Genomic DNA, 25000 nt, shown 5'->3' on the forward strand with positions numbered 1-25000 from the left:
GATTTGCAATGAGAGTGTTGCCGTGATGAAAGAGTACAATGTACGACGGCATTATGAAACGAAACATCAGACCTTCACGTCCTACACTGGCGCCGAGCGGAAAGAGAAGGTAAAGCAAATGGCAGCTAGCCTGCTAACGCAGCAACAGTTTTTTTTCCGTGCTAACAAAGCTCAAGAAAATGCAACAATAGCCAGTTATGAAGTAGCTCAACTCATTGCCCTACACGGGAAACCTTTCTCAGACGGTGACTTCATCAAACAGTGCCTCACTAAAGTCGTGGGAATAATGTGCCCGGAGAAAATGCAGGATTTCAACGATGTTAGTATGTCCAGAAATACGGTTGTGCGGCGAATTGAAGACTTGTCGGCTAACTTAAAACAGCAAGTGTCAGATAAAGCTTGTGCTTTCGATTTTTACTCGATTGCATGTGATGAGAGCACAGATGCCACGGACACTGCACAGCTGTTAATTTTTTTGCGGGGAGTTGATGATAATTTTTGCATTACGGAGGAACTGCTTGATCTTCGGAGTCTAAAGGGGACAACGACTGGGAAGGACATGTTTGAAGCTGTGTCAGATGCAATTGACCAGGCTGGACTTAAATGGGACAAGCTGTGTGGAATTACAACGGATGGGGCTCCAGCAATGACAGGCGAGCGCAAAGGAATGGCCTCTATGGTGAGTGCCAAGGTGCGGGAGAGCGGAGGTGAGGCTGTCAAAATGCACTGTATCATCCACCAAGAAGCCCTCTGTGCCAAGACAATCCAGCTTGGCGATGTGATGAACACAGTTGTGAAAACTGTCAACATAATTCGGGCACGAGGGCTTTACCACAGAGAATTTCAAGCGTTCCTCTCTGATGTCGATGCTGAATACGGCAGCATCGATCAAATATCGACAAGTTTTTGAAAGAAAAGGGCAGACCTCTCCATGAGATCAGTGATCCTTTATGGTTGGCAGACCTGGCTTTTTTAGTTGATCTCACTGATCATCTCAACACCCTGAACAAGAGACTACATAAGCCCAATTACTTAATAAATGCAATCAATTAAAGTTGATGACAATTTTTTAACAAACGTTAGTTGATGTGTTAACAAGCCCAATAATTTATTTGTGTAATAAGCTTGAAATATCCACATCCCCTATTTCTCTTCTTGTCTCTCCCTTCATACAGGACAATGAAGGGGGATCAGCACCCTAACAACCAATCAGAGGCTGTCACTGAGAGAATGACCTGCCAACCTTTTTGTAAAAAATAAAATGAAAATCTACTAATGGAGAGCTATGATTGAGGCTTTTTTTCTTCAAACATGTTCAATTATCAAACGTAATTTACCTGCATTTGATTGATTTTGCCAATATTAGTGCATGAGAGGTGAGGCAGTATACCTCACGTCTAGTGAGTGGCCCAGTCCTTCGTATATTTTTCTGTATGTGGCCCTCGGGAAAAAAAGTTTGGACACCCCTGGTTTAGATGAATAACTGAGGTGTTTGAGGCGCTGGGAGATGAATCATAAATAATTTAAATGATGTTAAAATATATATATTTACATAAATAACAGTCTTGATTCATATCAACAGACTGAACCTGTTATTTCTTCACAACTTTTTATAAACCAACATGAAACATGAGACACGTCATGAACAACTAAGTCTGAAATAATAAAGTAGAAACGTGGACTTTAACTCACGTGCCGTCGCGCTGTGTGCTCCTGCCAGGAGAAGCAGGGACAGTACAGTGAACATGGTGAGCGGTGGTGTATTCCTCTTTGCTGGGCTGAAGGTAGATGAGCTCTTCTCTTCACAGAGAGACGGACCGTGGAGAAAAGAGACGAAAACCAGGTGAGACGAGGACAAACTGTGAGGCGGGGACATCCTCTGAGCCAATGGGAATTTAGGATCAGCCTCCACGTCACTTAAAACTGGGTGAAACTCAGCAACTGAGGTTGTAAAAGGAAAAGTGAAAGTAACGAACTGCGTAGTGTTATAACTTCACACCCTGTATAGTCGAATAATATATGTTTAAGATAATTTATACGTAGTGCAACACATTTGTAAGATACTCTGTTTATTGTATTATTGTATTTTTATGATATTGTACTTGTAGGATAATGTATTTGTATGATAATGTATTTGTAGGATATTGTACTTGTAGGATAATGTATTAGTCAGATATTGTACTTGTATGATAATGTATTTGTAGTATATTGTACTTGTAGGATATTGTACTTGTAGGATAATGTATTTGTAGGATAGTATATTTTTAAGATCATTTATACGTAGTGCAACACATTTGTAAGATAATCTGATTATAGGATTATTGTATTTGTAGGATAATGTATTTGTACAGTTTCTGTCTACATCTTTCTACACATTTATTTTTCCAGATTCTTACGAGGTCACCATGACCTTGACTTTTGACCTCTGAAATCTAACCAGTTCATCTCAAGTTGAAGAAACTCCCTCCCAGAGGTCAGAGGTCACATTCAAGAGGCCAAAAACATATTTTGTGAGTCCAGGTGAACTTCACCTTTGACCTTTGACCACCAAAACTAATCAGTTCGTCCAGAATCCAAATTTGTACCAAATCTACAAATCTGAAAACAGCCCCCCCCACAGAGGCAAACAACTAACTAACACAGATGAGCCCCATTGTTAAGACAGACAATATAATAACACAAGATAGTGAACGTGAAGCCATATTTTACTTCTGTTTTACTCACAAGTTAAATAATAAAACCAAAGCAGAAAGAGAACACAAGCATCAGATCAGACTCAGTTCTGTTGTGTTGCTGAAAACTGCTCAGACAAGAGAAATTGAACTCTTCTGTTGATGTTTGAACAGCTGATGTCGTGTCATTTCTGTTTCACTCTCGACTTTCTGTTCACAAAGCACTTTGTAAAATGTCGCATCATTCGTGTTCCAATGAATCGATGTTTGACACCGAGGCTTGGTTGACGAAGGCTCATCCCACACTCGACCATACGAGTTCACCGAGACAGTTAAACAAATATACTGTGAGGTAGTGATGTCCACTCATTGAGAACCTGGGCTCTGTCCCACTTTAAAGGTCCCAACACACACCTGAGGGGTCGTGTGTGAGAGGATTAAAGAAACAACAAAGTTCTCCTGCTCATTTCAAATGTTTTTTCTTCTCCAATCATTTCTTTCAGAGGAATATTGGATCATTACACCAGATTGAGCCTTGAACAGGTGTTTAAGGGAAATAATGTAAGTTTAAAGAGACGACTAATCTTAAGTGGCCCAAACCAGACTGTGTTGTTTTATATATACAGTATATTATATGATATTTTGGTTTTGGATAAGGTTTTACTGAAGGTTTAGTTTAAAGGTAGGACTGAAGGTTTGAGTACGTCTCCAGAAAATCAATGTAAGTCAATATAATGTCCTCTGAAATCATGGAGGAGGACAGTGTTTATATGTGTGTGTGTGTGTTTGGGTTAGATCTCTTGTTCAGTTCTCAGTCACAGTGCCACAGCGCCCCCACCAGGCACAAACAGCACATCCCTGTTTCTGGTAAATCCCATGACTGTTCGCTGTTCTTTTGTTATATGACACTGAGTCTTGATGCTTGATCTGAGGGCGGATCACACTGATGGTTTCATTTGTCTCTTTCAGGACACTGAGGCTTCTTGTCCTCCTCGTTTTTCCACATTCTTCTGGTGTCCAACAGAATACTTCCTGCACAAACACAATCACAGGTAAACAGTGATCAAACTTTGTCATGTAACACACACAAACACACACACAAACACACATTCACACACACACACACACACACACACACACACACACACACACACACACACACACACACACACACACACACACACACACACACACACAATACAAATAAAGTGTGGACATTCACTTAAAAATGACAAGACACTGCATCGTATAAAGGAAAATATATGATGCAATAATCTCATACAGAATATTTGCATGTTAAAAGTATATGTAAACATGGGCTGTGAACTTTTTGATGCAGCAATGGTGACTCATTACATCTAGTTTTTTGTTGAACATTTTGATTCTCAGAGAATAATTTATGGATCTTGATGATGTTGTGTTGTGCACTTCGGGGCCACTGTACATTCACTGTAACACACGCTTTTTATTCGGTTTTATTATGAAATCTTAACCGGAACATGCATTGTTTTTCGTGGCTGACTTGACAGACTGTGTGTCTGTGAAAGTGAAACTAAAATGAAAATGGACTTGAGGGGAAAACCACTGATCTCTACACACTAGAGTCTGAGTGTTATCAGCAGCTCGGAGAAGAATCTGCCAGCAGAAGGGAAACAAACACCATGACCGACTTTTCTACCATTTATAAACTCTGCCTGCTCATTGTCACCTGCTGCATCCAAGGTAGGTTTACCTTTCTGTGTCATTTTAGAAACAGGAAACACACATTCATGTAGAGATCAACTCTCCATCTGGCATGTAATCCAATAACTAACCGTCCCTCCATGAAAATGTGATTCCTAATGTTTATTAGTAGTAGTAATAAGTCTTTTTTTAACACATGAGGAAGGATATACTGTACACAAACAACTTGTACTTTCAGTTTATTGAAATACAGTAAAACGTGAGTGAGTCATATATGAGCCGAATTTAGCATAAAGACACAGTTACTTTGTCAAATATCTTATTTAATTTATTTGGCCCATGTGAGATCACTTCTTTAAACTTTTAGTATATTTCTGAAAGGAGTTTGGTTTGAAGCGTGCAGTGGCGTTGTGCACCCCGCCCTCTCGTGGTGGAAAATGTTATTACACCAAGCTAGAAAACGAAAGTGCAGAGTGAACTAAAAAATAAAAAAATAAAAAAATAAATAATAATAATAATAATAATATTGTTGATGTTACATGGATTTAATCAGAGTTTTACTGTAATTTTTAACAGCCATATTTTAATATTTTCCCAGAAGACATTATGTATAATTCATTTTCATTTTTCATTTCCTATGACTGAAACTGCAACAGACTTATTAGTGAGTGTAACTATAGCAGGTTAATTCTGTGTTTCACTGGTAAATACAGGGGGACTGATGGAGTATCTCCACCACTGATTACACATTAATACGGGCTATAATATCAGTATTGTGTAATCTTGTTAAACTCATGTTTGACACTTTATTCATCTTATTTCTCTGTCATGTTCTTGTTAAATTGTCTGAAGCCTGCAGCAGCAGCAGCAGCAGGTGTCCGGCGGTGGAGTGCTGGTTAGTACAGGACCATGTGAGTCGTAGAGGAGCGACGACCCAGGAAAAGTCTCTGCTTCATATCAGGACAGACGCAAACAGCCGAGATGCAGCGTCAGAACAGATTCCCTCCGACATCAACCCGGACAGAGTCTTCTTTATTACAGGTGAGCTCAGAATGAGACTGACGGGACCTTGCTGCCGCGGCTCATCCCCCGATATCTACTACGCAGTCTCTGGCTCCAAGTGCACAAGATGGCAGCGTTCGTATTCAGGATGTTTTGGCTTCATTTCTGGATGTTTGGAGAAAGTGGAGATGCGTCGTCCGTCTTTAACTACAGTCCATGGTTACATGTTAACTTTCTGACTCTGTCCTCAGACCCGGCTGCCACGCTTTGCCACCAGTCCCTCGGCCCCCCCACCAGAGGCTCGCTGCAGAAGGCCCAGTGTGAGATCAGCCCCTTCCTGCATCAGCCCTCCACACTCAAATGGGTTGCTCCACTCACAGTCACTGGCTTCAGCCCCGTGTACCTGCAAGCTGATTGGTTCTCGGCTGCGCTACTGGGGCTCAACAAACAGCTGGTCATTTCCAGCATCATGCGGTCTCCCACGGCAACCAAAGAGCCAAATGGTAACACTGAGGAAAATGTTTATCATACCAGAGTCGTATGTGGTAGTTTGAATCGCTCCCTCCTCACTGTCTGTTTCCTCAGTGATCCTGAGTGTCAGCAGTAAAACCGTCTCAGTGCAGGCCCGGCTCGGGAAGCCAGTGCTGCTGGACTGTGGTTTCTGGGTCGATCCTTCCTCGCCTCTGTCCGGGTCGGGTTTCGCCGTCGAGTGGCGTTACCAGTTCAGAGGCAAAGGACGACTGGTTCTGGCTTACGACGGCAAGACAGACCGTGTGGCTGACACCCAGGAGGAAGGGGCCACACTGGACTTTGAGGGTTTGCACCAGAAAGGAAATGCATCCCTGATCCTGCAGGAGACGAAAGTGCGTCACTCCGGGACGTATATTTGCACCGTGCATCTGCCGTACCTTCAGGCTCAGGTGGCGGTGGAGCTTGAGATTGTAGGTGAGGGAAAAGATTATGTTCTCACCCCTGTTGTTTGTTATTTGTTATTTATTTATTTTTTTGTAAACAAGATCGCACAAAAACAACGGAACAGATTTTCAGTAAATTTGGTGGAAGGATGTGGTTTGAGTCCGGGAAGAATCATCTCTGTCCACTCGAACATTTTGGCTTTCAATCAGTATTAATCTCCGTCTATACTCACATGCATGAAAACGCAGCTCTATCGACCCCCCCCCCCCCGTACGCTGGGTGCCTGGAAATTGTCACAGATTGCACAGCATTCGCTTTCAAACCACACTGAAATACACAAGTTATAGAATTAGCACCAGCTCTGTAATAAACGTGATTTCATTGGGAACAAGAGTAAATGATTAACTTTCTCTTTTTTGTTTTCAGAACCTCCATCCCTCTCCATCCACCCCTCCCCTCTTCCTCTCGCTGTTCCCGGACAGACTTTGGTTGTCCAGTGTGAAGCGTCCGGCTTCACCCCGCTCTCCCTGGAGCTGAGCTGGGAGTTTAAAGGCGCAGATGGGAAGTCCAGACCTCTGGAATCAGCCAGCGTAACGGGCCACAGGCAGGCGTGGGATGGCACCTATGACCAGAGCACCCGGCTGGAGCTCGACACCTCTAACCTGGGCACGGGGGGGGGGCTCACCTGCGTGGCCGTCCACCCTGGAGGCACACGACGGGCCAGCACGTCCCTCAGTGTCATCGGTAATGTGGAAGAATTTGGTTTTGTTAATATAAGATATGGGTAAAGTATGAAATAAAAGCAAAGAGTCAAAGTAATGTTGAGGTAAAACTGATGTTCACCCTTTTCATTTCATCCTTGAGAGAAATAGCTTTTTATGGGGATCGTTTTAACTCGTTTGCTACATGTGAAATGTTAAAGATTAAATGAATAATTTTCATCCTGATTGAGAATAAAGAAGCACATCTGATATGAGAGAATCCATTAAGGCTTGAATTGTGTCTTCTTCTCTTTTACAGGATTCGGTTCTCCGTCTATTGAGGACTCGATGGCGATGGTTGGTGTGGCGCTCGTGCTCTACGGTCTCATCAAGGTGGTCTCCTGGACCTTTTCCAGCTCAGGTATCTAATAAAACAACAGCAATTGAACAGAAACATTATTTCTAAACTGACAATAATAATATTATTCATGTGAATGATCTGAACCATTTAGTGGAGTAGCAGCAGCAGGTCTTTACTCCAGCTTCTGTGGACTGAGTCCTGCAGCAGATCTTTATTTCCTGCGGCTCAATTACTGCTGGTCATTTTTACAGTTTCAGAGAAATCACAACAGGCCAAATAGACAGGTTTAGAACGGACACTGCATTAATATTAATACAATTTAATAAAACAAAATATACTTGTTTTTAAAGTGTGAGATATGTCAATATGTTTTTAATTGTTGTCTTTTTATCTGTCTGTTGTTTATTTCACTGTATACAGGCACTGATGTGGCAGATAAAGTGGAAAAGGTAACTATTTCAAACACCAATAATAATAAGATTGTATTGTATTTTTGTGGAGCTGCTCTGTGATGCTCACCGCTCCATAATAACTTTCCACATTGCCCTCTTACAGAAAGAGAAGTAAAGAAGTCGACTGAGGTGTGACACTGAGCCACCAACAACCGTCTGCTTTGAAAACTCTGGAGTGATTGTTTCCTTTTTCTTTCAGACAATTATGTCGAGCTTAGCGATAAATCTGTGTGAACATTTGTTTTTAGAGAGTTGTGTTTTTCTACAGATCTTGCTGGATGCCTTTTTGAGCTTTATTTAATTCTGTTTTAACTATTTTCATATTCTATATTTTTGTGCAAAAGTAATAACAGGCAGGAATCAGGTACGTTTGAAAGGAACGGGGTTTCTGCTCATCTAAAAACTCCTGTTGTATTATTCTCCTGTAAAGTGACATATTGTTGGATACTGGATCATTTTACAAACACTGGAAATAGAACAACAAATATGTGTAATGATGCTCCCTGTACAACAATGATCACCACTGAGAAGGAAAACACTTGTGCACCACATTGTGCAAATAAAACAGTGCACAATTTGTACATTGTATAAAAATAAAAATGCTTCATGTACATTCATGACTAAAATATATGGAACATTATTATTATAACTATTGTGACCGGTACTTTAAAAAAACAAGGGGACCGTTATCCAGTATTATGAGACAATGTGACTTCCGTTGTCCTTTTCAGAATAAAACGGCGTAGTGAACGTACGCCATCTTGTACAGTTTTGTACAGAATTAGATTAAAACCTGAACTCAGAATATACTTGAATCATTATAGAAAGGCTTTTCTATATATATAATTACTAATTAAATGTGAGTTGAGATTTAAACTATTTTCGTTGTATTTTAGATTAATCTATAGCTTTATACACGTCTTTGAATTTTACAGCCTTAAGTCTAAATTTGATATAATCATTCATGAAATTTGATTCTAATCTTTTCATGCAATCATTTAATATTGTCACAGCTGTTTTTTAAACAGATAAAAACCCTTATCTAACCTTTCCTCCTCAGGAGGAACCAGAGCACCGTGGCTCTGTCTCTGTGTGAGGCTGCTGTGGTGATGTCCTGATGCACATTTGTCCTGTAAACTGACACAATAGGGACAATGCGTGATGTCATAGTCATGCTTTACAAGAGGACTGTGCACGGAATCGTTTTCTCTTCTGCTACCACGCTACTTCCTGATTTACCTCATTTCTGACAATTTTAGTCTATTTTTTTTCTATGACTTGTGTCTTTTGTTAAACGAGAAACCTGTTCTGTTCCAAACATGTATGCATTTCTAATATTGCAGGAAAAACAACCATCTTGGTATTGGTTCCAGAATGTATTGTCTGGGGCAACTGCTTACAAAATCTTTAAAGTTTAGACCTGCTATTACGATTATTTCCATCAACAGATAAGCTTCTATTAATCATCCAATAAAAACATCCAATCTTCATATTTAAGAATCTGGAACAAACAAACAAAAAACTATCTCGCAATGTAAAGTGAAAAACATTCCTGGATCTGTCCACAATCCCATTCCGCAACCAAAATGTAACGAGTTCCTGCCTGGCCCAGACCACATCCTTCCACCAAGTCTAATTATAATCCATCAAGTAGTTTGTTTGTGATCTTGCTCACAATCATACAAGTAACTAGACAATGGTGAAAAAAACATCTTTGACACCAGGAACAAGTATTTGATTATGATAATAGTTGCTGATTAATCTTGACTAATAGATCAATAGACTTATTGTTTCTGCTTTGTTTAGTTTTATTGAAATGCGAGTGCTGAAAAAGTAATTTTGTTCTTTGTGTGTTACTGTTATTAGTCTATCATCACAGAAGCTGTCATATTTCCTGTCTGATCTAAATGTTCCAGCTGTCTGTTGCTTCTACGACATCCTGCAGTATCGGTTTCCTTGATCAACATTCTCCTGTTTGTATTTCCTGAAAGCAGAAATAAGGAGTGTTTTGGATGGCGGTGGCTCCCGCCTCGATGGCGGATAAGATCATAGTCCTTGACGATGATGAAGAGGAGAGTGCTCAACCCTCCTTCGCTGCTTCCACCTCGTCCACGGAGCATCAAGCTAAACATGTCTCGCCACTCAAAGCTCAGCAGCCGCTCCCCACATTACATCTAGTTGAGCCTAAAAACTAAATCCTTCACAGTTCCGATGTCATCAGTTTCCGGGCAGATTTCAGTTTTCCCAGGAAGAAGCAAAGCACCGCTCTGATCTGAGTGAGTGTGAGCGAGAGATCAGTGGATCTGCTCATGTCTGATAATGAAAACAAACTCAATCACAAAGTGGTTTTACACACGACGACAAAAACAACTGTATAATAATAATAATGAGATTATTAAAGACAGCAGCAAATCAAACATGATAATTTACTTCATAATAAAACCACCACAATCATTTTCTTGTCATGTGTAAAATGTCTTTGTCATTTTCCTGTTGAGAGTCACAGGTTTGACCAAATAGCTTTTTCCTTGCTGCTCTTACAGGTCAAATCCACATTAGTTTATTCTCTGGGACAATAATGAACATTTGAACTTTCACAGATGTGTTGAACTTTTCTACACGTTGAATCACAAAGAGGCAGAAATCCCAGAGAACATCAGAGACTTTATTAAAAACAGAAGTACAAAAGGAATGAAACAGCAAAGCAGCTTAATGTAACATTTATCTATAAAAACCCAACAAGAAGAGAAATTGAGCCTCAACGTTCAGTTTCCACACTGTAAAAATGAAAACTTGAAACTGTGTTACTGCGATTTCTAAATATAATCAACAGAGATTATTTAATGGATTTGTAAACGTATTTGCTTCAACTAACTTTACTAAGTTAAATTTGTAAAGTTGCCGAAGTTGCCAAAGTTATGTTGGCAAAACACAAAACACAGGAAATATTAACAGAACATTTCATATGAGATACTTAAAACATCCCACAACACTTTTATAATCTCCACTAAAATGAACTTTAAAGGTTAAGAACACAGCAAAGCATGAATATAACCAAACAAAAACAAAACAAGCAACTCTTGATTAATTAATTTCTTGTTCAGGCCAAATTAGAAATAAAATCTGAATATTTACACATCTGGAAAACTAATTTTGTACTGACGCTCGTGTTGTGTGTCCGTGTGTGACAACAACTCATTATTGTGTGTAATTTGATGTTACTTCGTATAAATCATGAATCAGTATATTTCCTGGAAAATGAAATTGAATCATTAACCGGATGATTTGTGTCTGAATCGAATTATCAAGACGATTCACCACAGTGATGATGAACAACTTTGTGAAACTGTCAAAGTGACCTGCAGTAATCTGAGCAGCGACAGACAAAGAGCTGCTGCTGGACTCACAAAGAGCCGTTCTCCTGTTTGTTCAAAGCTCAGTGAAGCTCGACCGTCTGCAGAACCACAACTGGAGAATCAGCTGTTGTCGTCCCGATCAACAAAGTCACTCACGTTGACGAGTCCCAGCCGCAGCTGCTACAGAGCTCCGGTTGCCTGTTTATTTGAATTCTATTAACATTGATTGTATCACTTGTCCAAATCACACCAGATTCAACGCTGCACTTCCTTGGGCCCTTAACAACACACAGGTCAAGTGTGAAGCTGATAATGTCTGACTCTGAACATCAGTTTATGATTTGAGTGATGAATAATCAATGAGTTCCAGCGTAAGGGGGAGACTGTGGTGACACTGCTTCTCGTCCATAAACCTGAAGAGAGAAGAAAGAAAGAAAAATGAAATGTTCAGTTCCACAAAGCCACGTATTTTATGTATTTACAGTATTGAGACCTAATATTTCCATGATTCTCTCAGTGAAATTAAAGTTTACTCAGAAAAAATACACTAATCTTAACTTGATAAGCCCTAAATATCGGGTTTATTAACATTTGAATTGTTGTGTCACTGCTGATATTTGAGTTTTAATTCAACATTTAATCTGTCCTATTAACGTGAAGGTTTCTGATCTGTGCCTTGCTCTCAGCAGATTGTTTTATTTCTAATTAAAACAGAGGTTTTACACATGATCACACATATGTTACTTTGCACTTAGTTTGAGGCAGTTTTGTTTAACAGATGAAGCAACTCACTGTGTTCAGGAGGACGTCTCACTTGGAGAATTAGAACCTCGTTCACCTGATTTCAGCGGCTGTGAGGCACCTGGATCTGTTCCAGCTGTGAGGTCAGAAACACATCGTTAGTCCATCCTCCTCTGAACAGACACTTTTATTACAAACAACCAACACTGCAGGGAACAGTCCTGAAAACTCTCTTCAGCACAAAATGAACCCTATCTAATCTACAGAGGGTTTACTAGAGTCCTGCACTGGGTCAGGTTCCTGTGGGGAGCCTCGTATCCATTGAAATAAATATGGGCAGTAGTGTAGACAAGGCCTGAGTGAACATTTGTGGCAAATTTAAAGAAATTCCCTCGAGGCATTCCTGAGATATCGTGTTCACAAGATGGGGACGAACGGATGAACAGCCTGAAAACATAACGCCTCCCTGACTGTCACCGGTGTGGACCAGTACAAAGTGGACCAGTACAAAGTGGACCAGTACAAAGTGGACCAAAGAGGTGTTGGGGGTGTTTTATAAAACTGGACATGTTAGTACTTTCAGCTGCTGTGCAAACGTGACGTGATGTCCTCATAAAGCATGTTAGTATAAAAAGAAAACAGAATAGAAATAGAAGTTTTACTTACCAGGTGAGGGACATTGGGCTGAAATAAAAAGAAAATACAAATGATTTCAGTTATTACAGTAAAAACACAAACTGAATTGTGTCATGTTTTTCTCCAGTGACGATCCTCCTCAAACGATCGACAACATACTGTCACTTCTTATTGTTTGTGTGCTGGACGCTGTGTGCAGAGCTTTTTATAAACAGTCTGTGGTGCAGAGGGAAGTTAGAAAACTTTGTGTGAACCCTGCAGCTCTTGAAACAGATGTTGGTGTGTGAGGAACTGAAGTTTGTTTCATGAGGTTTGATCTGAACGAGCATTAATTAGAAAGTCTAAAATCAAAACACCAGAAACATATTGGACAAAGCTTCTGTGTTGGTCTCTCACCTTTCTTCCTCCTGTACACGATGAGTCCAATGACAGCGCTGAAGACAGCGAGAGCGACCACTGCAGTGATGATGATGATGGTGGTCACGTCGGTGGGCTTCTCTGTTGAGCGGAATAAAGAAACAAAGCATCACAACCTGAACAGATGAAGCAGGTTGGACGACAAGAATCTCCCTGAACCACAATCCTGTCCTGAGACACAACAAACACACACAGACACTAAACGTGTGAGTTTGTCCTGCTGTTGTTTCTACTTTCAGTTTTCTTCTGTACATAATGACTGTATCTGTGCTTATTCACGCTGGTTTGTCTTAAACTTTACTTCCAGTAACTAAATCATTTCATGGACTCATCTTCTACAACAGAGCAGCAGTCGAGTCTTAACAGTGACTATAATGTTCACATGTTGAAATCATAGACTAATGGAAATAAACACAGACGACACGTCTCCACTTCCTCCCACATTCCAGAAATGAAGCCAAAATATCCTGGATACGAACGCCGCCATCTTGCACATAAATCTACACATTTATTTATATACATTGATGAAAGAAAACTTCTCCTGCTACACATCAGCCAACATGACCTGCAGGACTGTTACTGTAGATGAAATGTGAGTTTCCCAGCGTCATCACTGGTTCAAGTCTCACCTCTGTTGGACTCGACTGAGTCTTTGTCCAGTTTGGTGACGATGTCCTCCTTCACACCAGAGATCTGGAACACACAGTCGTACCTCCTCCAGTCTTCAGGGGAGATTGATGAAACCTTCAGGTCAGCGCTCATCTGGAAGGTCCCGTCATGGTTGGGGAGGACCTCTCCGAGGTCCACGTCCTCATGAAGCTCCTCCCCGTCTTTCCTCCAGAACAACTTGACTCTGTCGGGGTAGAAACCTGTAGCGTAGCAGCTGACTGGAGAGGAGGGAGACTTCTGGAGGAGAGAAATCCTGGGAAGCTCTGGGGAGGAAAAATTAAGACAGTTCATGGGTTATTATAATGTATTGCAAACTAATAATATCATTCCTGTTTGATTCCATTTATTTAGCATTAGTCATGTCTGTTAATATACGAGACAAGTGAACAAACTGAGATGTGAGTGAGAGACAGAGGCTGAAGTGATGCAAAGACACTGGGGTGGACGATATGACGTAAAAGTAACATCACAGTATTTATTGACAGGTTTAATATCACAGTATTTATGAAGTAAACTTCCTGTAGTGGACAGGTCCTGATCACTTCTGATTAATGTTGGTATTTGTTAAAGTGCAAAGTGAGTGCAGGTCGGTAAGGCAGTGAGGAGGGAGGACACTCCGGCTGGGTCTCAATTCAGGGGCGGCATCCTTCAGAGGACCCGGTCTAATCCCTTCATCAGTGACTCCAAGTGAACTGTGCCAGATGTAATGAAGTTCCCTAGGGGCAGTCCTATTATGTCACATTCACAGTAACATGAGGTCACTGTGACCTTGACCTTTGACCTCCAGGCACCAAAATCTAATCAATAACCAATCAATATTTGAGTCCATGTGAAAGTTTGTACCAAATCTGAAGCTGATCTTACGATATCATGTTAAAAAAAACATAAATATACTTTGTGCGACTACCGTGACCTTGACCTTTTGACCTTTGTCCACCAAAATGTTTTCAGTTCATTTGTGAGTCAAAGTGAATGTTTGTACTAAATTTGAAGAAATTCCTTCAAGCTGATGTTAAGATATCACATTCAAGAAAAACCTATTGTTTGAGGCCACATTGACCTTGACCTTTGACCTTTGGCTACTAAAATCAAGTGAGTTAATCCTTGAGTCAAAGTGAATGTTTGCACCAAATTTTAGGAGATTCCCTCAAAGCATTCTGGAGATATCATGTTCAGAGCAATGGGACGGACGGACGACCCGAGAGCATGATGCCTGCGGCCACTAGGTGTCACCAGAGCGGAGGCATGAAAAGAGCAGAGCGAGAGAGAGAGAGAGAGAGAGAGAGAGAGAGTGAGAGAGAGAGAGAGAGACAGAGAGAGAGAGAGAGAGAGAGAGGGAGAGGGAGAGAGAGAGAGAGAGAGAGGGAGGGAGAGGGAGAGAGAGAGAGAGAGAGAGAGAGAGAGAGAGAGAGTGAGAGTGAGAGAGAGAGAGTGAGAGAGTGAGTGAGAGAGAGAGAGAGAGAGAGAGAGAGAGAGAGAGAGAGAGAGAGGAGGGAGAGACAGAGAGAGAGAGGGAGGAGAAGGAGAGAGAGACAGAGAGAGAGAGAGAGAGAGACAGAGAGAGAGAGAGAGAGAGAGAGAGAGAGAGAGAGAGAGAGAGAGAAAGAGAGAGAGAGAGAGAGGGGGGGGGGGAGAGAGAGAGAGAGAGAGAGAGAGAGAGAGAGAGAGAGAGAGAGAGAGAGAGACAGAGTGATGATAATAGACAGAGAGCAGACTGAGTCCCAGCAGCTTCTGTGTATTTCTCTCATTCGCTGCCACAAAGAAAGAAAGAGGAACATTAAGTTGATGGAGGTTCTGTGATGTCACCTGTTCTCAGCAGAGAGCTCCTCCCCTGCTCCAGGAACTTCTTCAGCGATGAAGGACACTCCTGGAGGTAGTAATACTTACGATATGCAAGATCAGCTTTATCCTGATCCCACTTCAGTTTGACGATAAAACTCTTTGGTGTTGGAGCGATCCATGTCTCTGTCTCCAGGTCATATGATAAGAAGTCTTCTCCATCATAACCATACTGCTCATAACCATTAACTTCTCCAGTCTCATTGTCCCATTCACAGCCGTACATGTACTGGACAATGTGAACATCTGAGAGAGAGACAGAGATCTGAGCTGTTATTATCACATCTTCACCACACACACACACACACACACACACACACACACACACACACACACACACACACACACACACACACACACAGTACAAACCTCCACCAAGGCCCAACAGTCACTCATAAATATCAGTCCCCTAAACGTGTCTTATTTGTGTCATCAAGATCCGCGAGTTACTCTCTGAAAATCAAGGAAATCGTTGAAAAACCTAAAGAGATAAAAGCTGTTCCTGGATCAGCCCCTGATCTGCTCCTGAGTTTCATGAGTTCTTCTCTGACCCACAACACATCCTTCCACAGAGTTTACTGATAACAACTAATTCACAGTTGTTGATCTTTATTATTTTCTGCTGATCAAGTCATAAGTTAAATGACTTTTTCAGCACTACAGTATATAAATGTCTTCTGGCTTTGACTCTGTGTTTGGGTGAATCTAATCGGGGAAAAAAATTGTATGTGTTTTCATGTGTGTGAGTGTGTGGGACTGTGACTGTGATTGTGTGTTAATGTGTGAGTGTGTTTGTGTGAGCGTGTTTATGTGTGTGAGAGTGTGAGAGAGAGTGTGTGTTAATGTGTGAGTGTGTTTGTGTGAGCGTGTTTATGTGTGTGAGAGTGTGAGAGAGAGTGTGTGTATGTGTGTGTTGTGTTATTATTAGAGAGTGAAATGTAAACAAACCTCCAGTTTGGTTGAAGAGTTCCTTTGCGACTTCAATGTTGGCTTTGAACCACTGCTGGTGACCCAAAAAGATCCCAGTCTGCCTCTCCCAGAACTGTGAATCAGTTTCTTTTAACATCCAGTCCTGTTTGGGTTCTGCTTTCTTTGTGTTGCTGTCATAGTGAATCATCTGAACATCATCAACCAAACCAACAGCCACAAACTCTGGAAAGTTTGAGACTTGAGAGGACACACTGTAGAAATACTTCAGAGAGTGAATCCCTGCAAGAAAAAGTTCAAGTCATGACTTTAGTTTTCAGACTGTTTTATAAATCACTCAGAGTCAAGAAGACATGAAGCACATTCAAGACAACTTCAGCTGTTGTGAGGTAAACAAACACAAAAACACATTCATAGATAAAACGTCTGCTGCAGAGTCCAGACTCTCTTTACTTTGAATATTCTGCTACGTCTTAAAAATGGATTCAATCTAACGACTCAAATGTTTAATATTAGAAAAAAATATTTTCTACTGCAGAATATTTAATGTGAAGTGAAACTACTTCAATTTCCAGTTACTCTTTGAGACTTTTATTCTTAAAGTCCTCAAATAGTTGGTTTCTCTCTCCCTAAATATCAATATATATTTATCCATATATACACATATACATTTATACTGGACCCAGTTAACAAAACAAAGTGGGACATTGTTACAGGAAGGGCTTGAGTATTTTTAAATGTATAGACTCAGAAAATATTCGACAACAATAACAATAAGACAACATGTTCATTAGGTTGTCAACAACATTTCTGATTCAGATCCATCGACTGAAGATAATTCATCTGTATGTTTGGCTCTGATTCCTAAGATGTCAAAGTCAAATACTTATGACAAAGACATGTAATTGAGACTTGATGTTTAAATGTTGAACGTAAGCTTCATTATAAATAACTCTAAATCTGATAATGCGTCCAAACAGAACTTGAATTAAGAAAATAAACGTATGTTTTTTTAGATACATTTTTTTAAATGTAAAGATAAATGCACATCTTCTTTGTTTATTCTGTAAAAATACACTTGGTGCATGTGAGCAAACATAAAGGCTGATACCTTCATATCTGTGACAGACTCACATCAAGCAGTCCGGCTTCAGTGCAGATGTTATCACATTAGAAAGTATTAACAGACATCTGTCATGTATTCATCATGGAGGCAGCCTCGTCCTGATTCTCTGTCTCCCTGCTTCTTTTCACTGACATCATTTACATTAGAGATGAATTTGTGTTTTGTGTTAGTAACAATGTGTGTTGATTGTATTGGAGGAGGAGGTCACATTGATAACAGATCATTAATTAGTAATATCTCATGTCAGTGATGTTACTCACAGTCTGTAATAATCTGTTCAGTCTGTGTCTGTTTGTATTCACTTCCTGTTTTATTTTGTTGTCTGGGTTCTTGTGTCTAGTGTCTAGTTCTACTTCCTGTTGGTTTCCCCACACACCTGTACCTTGTTTGTCATTAAGCTTTCCCTATTTATACCCTGTGTTTCCCCTCTGCCAGATTGTCATTGTCTCCTTCGTGTGTTCATGCTCTCCAGCGTTAAGTTCCGTGTGTTTGCTTACCTGGTTTTGGACTCTGCCTGGATTACCGACATTGGATTTTGTGCCTTTTCCCTAAATGGACTTGTTTGCTTCTCTGACTGCCTACCCGTGTATGACCTCTGGATTGCTAAAGTAAAGTTTTATTTTGTACTTTATTTTTTGTCTCCCGTGCTTCCTTTTGCAACTGAGTCGCTGCTTTGTACAGAACCGTCACACGGTCTTTATCAGCCTAAATGATGTTGAACATTGTACCAACAAAGCAGGAAGCTGTTTGTCCTCAGCAGCTTCCTGTTACTATGGAAACAGCGCCATCTACTGACTACAATAAAAAACCCAAACCTGAGTCGTCGCCATATTTGTCAGTTTACACAGTTTAGATGAATAACGTAAGTTATGACTATAACTATGGATCTATGAGACCGAACGATGACCGTCACCACGGTCTTTACCTCATCTCCCTATCCTCGAGACCATATTACAACAAAGTCACGTGAGTGACCTTAGGGGGCTGGGCTCGCCGGCCATGAAGCACCCCGCTGAGCGTGTTCTCCTTGTCTGAAAGAGGGACCCCCCTCAAAGAAGCCCAGGAGGTGGCCACACTCCTGGTGGAATGAGCTACCAAGGTATCTGGGACTGGTAGGTTCTGGCCAGAATAGGCCTCAGCGATAGTGTTAACAATCCAATGGGACAAACACTGTTTAGACACAGGGTGGCCGACTTTTTTACCACCAAAACAGACAAATAACAGAGTGTGAGCCCCTCAAAGACTGTGTGCGTGCAATTTAAGCCTTAAGCGCCCTTACTGGGCACAAAGTAGGCAGGCTGGCTTCCTCCTGCAGTAGAGCTGGATCAGGTGGAAAAGTGCTGATCCAACCACCTGATTTACCATCTGAGGATTTATGACTTTAGGCAACAACAAGGGGTTTGTCCAGAGAGACACCCCTGAGTCACCTGCCCTCCATCTTAAACAATCGTCACTTACAGACAGAGCATGCAACTCACTCACCCTCTTGGCAGAGCAAATAGCCAGGAGGAAAGCTGCGTTGTGAGACAGAAACTTAAGGCTGGATTACCCTATGGGTTCATAGGGAGACTGCATCAGGGACCGTAATACCAAGGGGAGTTCCCATGATGGAGCCCTGCTTGGTCGCAGGCGGTATGCTCCTTTATTGAACTGAGACACTAAAGGATGTCTCCCAACTGTAACATCTCCAACTGTCTTGTGGAAGAAAGAAATTGCAGCAGTGTATACCTTAATAGTGCTGGGCGCCCTGTTCGAGTCCAAAAGTGACTGAAGGAAGCGGAGAACCAGCTCAATAGAACAAGTGGCTGGATTTTCCTGTCTGTTGTGACACCATCTAGAAAACACCCTCCACTTTTGGCCGTAGTTATCCCGAGTGGAGGGATTGTCTATGGCATTGTCTATGGTCCTCAGGACAGCCGCATCTAACCCCTGAGAGAGGCACTGAGAGGGTTAGGGGGGGATGTGTGATCTGGGGTGCCATATCTGACCTTCTGCCTGTGAGTCTGCCCTGACAGGCAGGGGCCATGACCGTGAACCAGGCGAAGGAGCGTTGGGAACCAATGCCTCCCTGGCCACCTGGGGGCTATTAACAGCACCTCGTAGTGGCCCGAGGCGATCCGGTTGAGTACCTGGGGAATCAGAGGGAATGGAGGAAAAGTGTACAACAACTCTTCCGGCCATTCTTGAGATAGTGCATCTAGGCCTAGAGGACCTCCCTTGACTTTCAGAGAGAACCACATCCTGCAGTGGGTTGTCTCTGCTGATGCAAATAGGTTGGTCTGAGCCGTGCCAAACCCTCCTAACCCTAACCCTCATAAATAACTAAAATGATGTTAAAATATATATATTTACATAAATAACAGTCTTGATTCATATCAACAGACTGAACCTGTTATTTCTTAACAACTTTTTATAAACAAACATGAAACATGAGACACATCATGAACAACTAAGTCTGAAATAATAAAGTTCATAATGTGCACAAGACAAGAAACTCTTTGTTTTATCGCTGAGTTTAAACGTGGCTTCGTTTTTCACTGTTTCCTGATTCATCGGAGTCTGTTGGACTCTTTCGCTTCAGAATCGCTGCGTCATTTCGTCCAGAACCAGCTCGGACCGTGTCGATCTTAATGGTTCTGACCAGAGTAAGAAGTCAAATAACGGTCAGGATCCAAAGAAAGAAAAGTCCCTGTTCAGTTGATCTTTTCAGAAATAGAATATAATCTTTCCTTCTTACATGAGATCGATGACATTCACTAACATGAACTTTTAAATCATGTCTTTGAAACGTTACTAAACTTCAAACATCAAACATTACAATAGACCTGAAATCATTTTAGTGTCTTTTAAAAACATGGAGAATTTTTAGTTTCACTTCAAATCGACCAAACACAATAAAATAAAGTAGAAACGTGGACTTTAACTCACGTGCCGTCGCGCTGTGTGCTCCTGTCAGTAGAAGCAGGGACAGTACAGTGAACATGGTGAGCGGTGGTGTATTCCTCTTTGCTGGACTGAAGATAGATGAGCTCTTTTCTCCACAGAGAGACGGACCGTGGAGAAAAGAGACGAAAACCAGGGGACACGAGGACAAACTGTGAGGCGGGGACATCCTCTGAGCCAATGGGAATTGAGGATCAGCCTCCACGTCACTTAAAACTTGGTGAAAGGAAAAGTGAAAGTAAAGATCTGCTCGTGAGGATGTGTTTGTGTAGAGTGAGTGTGAGCGAGAGATCACAAAGTGGTTTTACACACGACTACAAAAACAACTGTATAATAATAATAATGAGATTATTAAAGACAGCAGCAAATCAAACATGAGAATTTCCTTCATAATAAAACCACCACAATCATTTTCTTGTCATGTGTAAAATGTCTTTGTGATTTTCCTGTTGAGAGTCACAGGTTTGACCAAATAGCTTTTTCCTTGCTGCTCTTACAGGTCAAATCCACATTAGTTTATTCTCTGGGACAATAATGAACATTTGAACTTTCACAGATGTGTTGAACTTTTCTACACGTTGAATCACAAAGAGGCAGAAATCCCAGAGAACATCAGAGACTTTATTAAAAACAGAAGTACAAAAGGATTGAAACAGCAAAGCAGCTTAATGTAACATTTATCTATAAAAACCCAACAAGAAGAGAAATTGAGCGTCAACGTTCAGTTTCCACACTGTAAAAATGAAAACTTGAAACTGTGTTACTGCGATTTCTAAATATAATCAACAGAGATTATTTAATGGATTTGTAAACGTATTTGCTTCAACTAACTTTACTAAGTTAAATTTGTAAAGTTGCCGAAGTTGCCAAAGTTATGTTGGCAAAACACAAAACACAGGAAATATTAACAGAACATTTCATATGAGATACTTAAAACATCCCACAACACTTTTATAATCTCCACTAAAATGAACTTATAACGGTTAAGAACACAGCAAAGCATGAATATAACCAAACAAAAACAAAACAAGCAACTCTTGATTAATTAATTTCTTGTTCAGGCCAAATTAGAAATAAAATCTGAATATTTACACATCTGGAAAACTAATTTTGTACTAATGCTCGTGTTGTGTGTCCGTGTGTGACAACAACTCATCATTGTGTGTAATTTGATGTTACTTCGTATAAATCATGAATCAGTATATTTCCTGGAAAATGAAATTGAATCATTAACTGGATGATTTGTGTCTGAGTCGAATTATCAACACGATTCACCACAGTGATGATGAACAACTTTGTGAAACTGTCAAAGTGACCTGCAGTAATCTGAGCAGCGACAGACAAAGAGCTGCTGCTGGACTCACAAAGAGCCGTTCTCCTGTTTGTTCAAAGCTCAGTGAAGCTCGACCGTCTGCAGAACCACAACTGGAGAATCAGCTGTTGTCGTCCCGATCAACAAAGTCACTCACGCTGACGAGTCCCAGCCGCAGCTGCTACAGAGCTCTGGTCGCCTGTTTATTTGAATTCTATTAACATTGATTGCATCACTTGTCCAAATCACACCAGATTCAACACTGCACTTCCTTGGGCCCTTAACAACACACAGGTCACACTGCATGAAAATAAGTATTTGTGTCAGATACTGTTGCTGCGAATTTTGGTGGAATTTCAGGTTAACGGCTGTTCACAGGAATCTGCAGGCAGCACAGAAAACTGCCAGTAACTGCCGGGAATTGACGCGGGGTTCCAGTTTCTGGCAGTTTTACAAGCCTGAGAATGTTGGGAGGTGACCCCCCTGCTCCTAAGCCTAGGGGAGGCTTTCACATGTAAATGACAATGCTGTGAGCTTTACAAATGCAAATCAGGATAGTTTCACTCAGTGGTGCAGAGGTAACACCTTTTTCTAAAAGGTACTAACTAAGGTACCAACTAAAATATCTGGCGTAAGTACACCAGGCTTAAAATAAATATAAAATCTGAAATTGTAGCTTATATAGATTTCCCTTATGAATTACATTGTATACCATGAGCAAAGTTTTTAAGTTTGAACCTGGAGAAGACTTGGATGGGGTCGAACCGCCCTCGTCATGTTGCGAGCATAACTATGCCTATAAAAACAATTTGAAACCACTGTACAGTTTTTTAAGAGAAGTCTTTCTGCTGACACCAAAACACTGTGCTCCCTAACCCTAACTATTTCAGTATTCCATTAAAACACTCTCAGCCAATGTGACTTACAATAAGTGCATTCAACTATGAGGGTACAAACACAGAACAGCAAGAATCATGTAAGTACATTAACTTAACACCAGAAAGAATAAACTGGTCCTCAGTCACATACTCATCTCATATAAATGTAAAGTACAATTTAAAAACTGTTATAACCGCTGCTTCAAAAGTGAAAAGGTCATTTGTGAAGTTTTACTCTGAAAACGTCACACTCAGCTTCATGCCACGTCACTTGTTAACGTCAGCGCGTTAGAGGGCTGGACCAATCACAGCCTCGTGAAGGAAGCGTCTGTCTCCCGCAGACAAGAAACTAGCGGCTCGTGTTTTGCGTGGTCCGACGAGTGACTCTGTTTTCGGTGTAAAAAACTTGCTGAAGTCGACACGACTCTGTTTCCCTGGAGGAGAGGAGGAGTGCGTTGGAAAGCAAAGCCGCGGGCCCAGTGTGGACGAGTCGAGGCGGAGAAGACGGCCGCACAGTCCCAAACTTACGGTAAGAGCTACAGAGAGAAGCCATTGCTAACTGCTAAGCTAACTCTTAGCTCTGACTAGCGTGTTAACAACTGTGGGATTAGCGAGAAAGTTGCTAAAAGAAGAAGAGAGCATCGAGTGCTTGAGCAGAACGAGTGCATGTTTAAATATGTACGAACTGCTTCAACTCAAGAGTTTGTTCTCGTTAAGTTTTTTCATAAACGTGACTTTTGGTCCAGTTGTATTTAATAGGAAACTGCCCGTCTCTTCACACCTCGGAGGCAAATGGCCGGCGCCACGAACCGGAGCGAGGGTAAGATAAAGAAGAGCCGCGCTGTATAAAATACTCCAGGTTTTACTTTATCTGATCTATTTCATCATTGTGTTTTCACAGCCTGAGCCCCCCCCCACACACACAACGAGGCAGTCACTGCACATTTGGCCGAGACTCTAGCTGCAAGTCCGGATTTGCAGTGTGGAAAATGACGCCATTGTCTGTAAGTAACTGTTTAGTAAATGTGATGTAGGTGATGTAGCGAGGCTATTTCCGTTCATTAATAATATACTCATGTTACTCATGTTGTTTTCCAGCTGCCTGTACTAAGACGTACTAAGAGCCAGTATGAAGGAACTTCCCGTACATCCAACCAGAGCTTGCAGCTCTTGCAGCAGCATTGAGAAGTTCAGGAGTCGACAGAGAAGAAAGAGGGTAAGATAAGATTCATTAGATCATTTTTCAGTTACATGTGTAGGTGTATGTTGTCATTGAACTGTGCTAATTGTACTGATTGTGTTTACAGATGATTGAAGCGGGACAGATGACATGGATCCATCCTTCCACAGCCAGGAGCTCACGACCTGTGTGCCACACTTCAAAGAAGACTGGAAGCTGCACTGGATCTCACAGCTACACATCACAGACGTCTACACGCTGGAGCAGATTCGGACAGAGTCCCACAAAGAACTTATGACCCAGAGGCGGCAAAGAGACTTGTCAAGCTTCACCTGATTAGTTTTTCACTGGCTAGGCCAGTTGTGTTTTTACGTTATTTGTGCTGTATGGAAATAAAGCTTTGACTCAACATATACCTTAATGTTTTTTTTCCCTCTACAATATGTTCAATATATAACATCAAGCATCACATGAATGAATGTATAGTCTTAAGTAACTGCAGTGGTTTTGGTAAAGGCTTACTAATAATGAATAATAAATAAATGAATAATAAATATATATTAATATATAAATTATTAGTAATAATAACTATATATTCATTATTATTAATATTGTGTGGGAGGGGAATTCGCCTTCTGTAAACGGGCACTAACTGCCAGGAATTAGGCGAGTCTGCAGGCGTTTGCAGTGACGAAAATTCGGCTTTTCGTCTAGTGTCAAGTGTGAAGCTGATAATGTCTGACCCTGAATATCAGTTTATGATTTGAGTGATGAATAATCAATGAGTCCCAGCGTAAGGGGGAGACTGTGGTGACACTGCTTCTCGTCCATAAACCTGAAGAGAGAAAAAAGAAATAAAAATGAAATGTTCAGTTCCACAAAGCCACGTATTTTATGTATTTACAGTATTGAGACCTAATATTTCCATGATTCTCTCAAAGCCCTAAATATCGGGTTAATTAACATTTGAATTGTTGTGTCACTGCTGATATTTGAGTTTTAATTCAACATTTAATCTGTCCTATTAACGTGAAGGTTTCTGATCTGTGCCTTGCTCTCAGCAGATTTTTTTATTTCTAATTAAAACAGGTTTTACACATGATCACACATATGTTACTTTGCACTTAGTTTGAGGCAGTTTTGTTTAACAGATGAAGCAACTCACTGTGTTCAGGAGGACGTCTCACTTG

The 25000-nt window shown here is 41.0% G+C and overlaps 4 protein-coding genes and 2 long non-coding RNA genes across 10 annotated transcripts in view; 2 read left to right on the plus strand and 4 right to left on the minus strand.

Annotated features, from left to right (window-relative positions):
* The window catches only part of LOC117770972 (major histocompatibility complex class I-related gene protein-like), a 9069-nt gene extending 7178 nt beyond the window's left edge, over positions 1-1891 (minus strand). Inside the window, exon 1 of the mRNA XM_034600938.1 lies at positions 1693-1891. Coding sequence (XP_034456829.1) covers positions 1693-1876 — 184 coding nt within the window. The 5' untranslated portion in view covers positions 1877-1891. The remainder of the gene's footprint in view (positions 1-1692) is intronic.
* LOC117771019 overlaps positions 1-10975 on the minus strand; it is a 19050-nt gene extending 8075 nt beyond the window's left edge. Inside the window, exons 1-2 of the long non-coding RNA XR_004615481.1 lie at positions 10725-10975; positions 4575-4580 (exon numbers count right to left, since the gene is read on the minus strand). This is a non-coding gene — a long non-coding RNA (uncharacterized LOC117771019). The remainder of the gene's footprint in view (positions 1-4574; positions 4581-10724) is intronic.
* The window catches only part of LOC117771024, a 19073-nt gene extending 6100 nt beyond the window's left edge, over positions 1-12973 (plus strand). Inside the window, exons 2-4 of the long non-coding RNA XR_004615486.1 lie at positions 2441-2450; positions 12502-12504; positions 12846-12973. This is a non-coding gene — a long non-coding RNA (uncharacterized LOC117771024). The remainder of the gene's footprint in view (positions 1-2440; positions 2451-12501; positions 12505-12845) is intronic.
* Positions 4206-25000, plus strand: part of LOC117770966 (tapasin-like) — a 29012-nt gene continuing 8217 nt past the window's right edge. Inside the window, exons 1-8 of one of the 2 annotated variants that reach the window (XM_034600928.1) lie at positions 4206-4394; positions 5208-5396; positions 5609-5860; positions 5943-6302; positions 6699-7016; positions 7293-7394; positions 7755-7783; positions 7890-8327. In XM_034600928.1, the coding sequence (XP_034456819.1) occupies positions 4334-4394; positions 5208-5396; positions 5609-5860; positions 5943-6302; positions 6699-7016; positions 7293-7394; positions 7755-7783; positions 7890-7901 (1323 nt within the window). In that variant the 5' untranslated portion in view covers positions 4206-4333 and the 3' untranslated portion in view covers positions 7902-8327. Of the gene's footprint in view, positions 4399-5207; positions 5397-5608; positions 5861-5942; positions 6303-6698; positions 7017-7292; positions 7395-7754; positions 7784-7889; positions 8328-25000 lie in introns of those variants that run through there. The other variant, XM_034600929.1, reaches the window with a different exon arrangement.
* Positions 11344-20582, minus strand: LOC117770973 (H-2 class I histocompatibility antigen, Q9 alpha chain-like). The gene is made up of 8 exons (XM_034600939.1): positions 20426-20582; positions 16393-16653; positions 15412-15690; positions 13566-13868; positions 12916-13017; positions 12550-12567; positions 11935-12019; positions 11344-11555 (listed from the first exon to the last, which is right to left on the minus strand). The coding sequence occupies exons 1-7, from the start codon at positions 20478-20480 to the stop codon at positions 11940-11942; spliced, it is 1098 nt and encodes a 365-aa protein (XP_034456830.1). The 5' UTR covers positions 20481-20582; the 3' UTR covers positions 11344-11555; positions 11935-11939.
* The window catches only part of LOC117770957 (major histocompatibility complex class I-related gene protein-like), a 14633-nt gene continuing 11175 nt past the window's right edge, over positions 21543-25000 (minus strand). For 3 of the 4 annotated variants that reach the window (XM_034600910.1, XM_034600909.1, XM_034600908.1), the window contains 2 exons: positions 24976-25000; positions 24544-24645 (listed from right to left, as the gene is read on the minus strand). The exon at positions 24976-25000 is cut by the window's right edge and continues 60 nt beyond it. In XM_034600910.1, coding sequence (XP_034456801.1) covers positions 24981-25000 — 20 coding nt within the window. In that variant the 3' untranslated portion in view covers positions 24544-24645; positions 24976-24980. Of the gene's footprint in view, positions 21960-24543; positions 24646-24975 lie in introns of those variants that run through there. The other variant, XM_034600906.1, reaches the window with a different exon arrangement.

This window comes from Hippoglossus hippoglossus, chromosome 11 (assembly GCF_009819705.1).
Source record: "Hippoglossus hippoglossus isolate fHipHip1 chromosome 11, fHipHip1.pri, whole genome shotgun sequence".
NCBI lineage: Eukaryota > Metazoa > Chordata > Actinopteri > Pleuronectiformes > Pleuronectidae > Hippoglossus > Hippoglossus hippoglossus.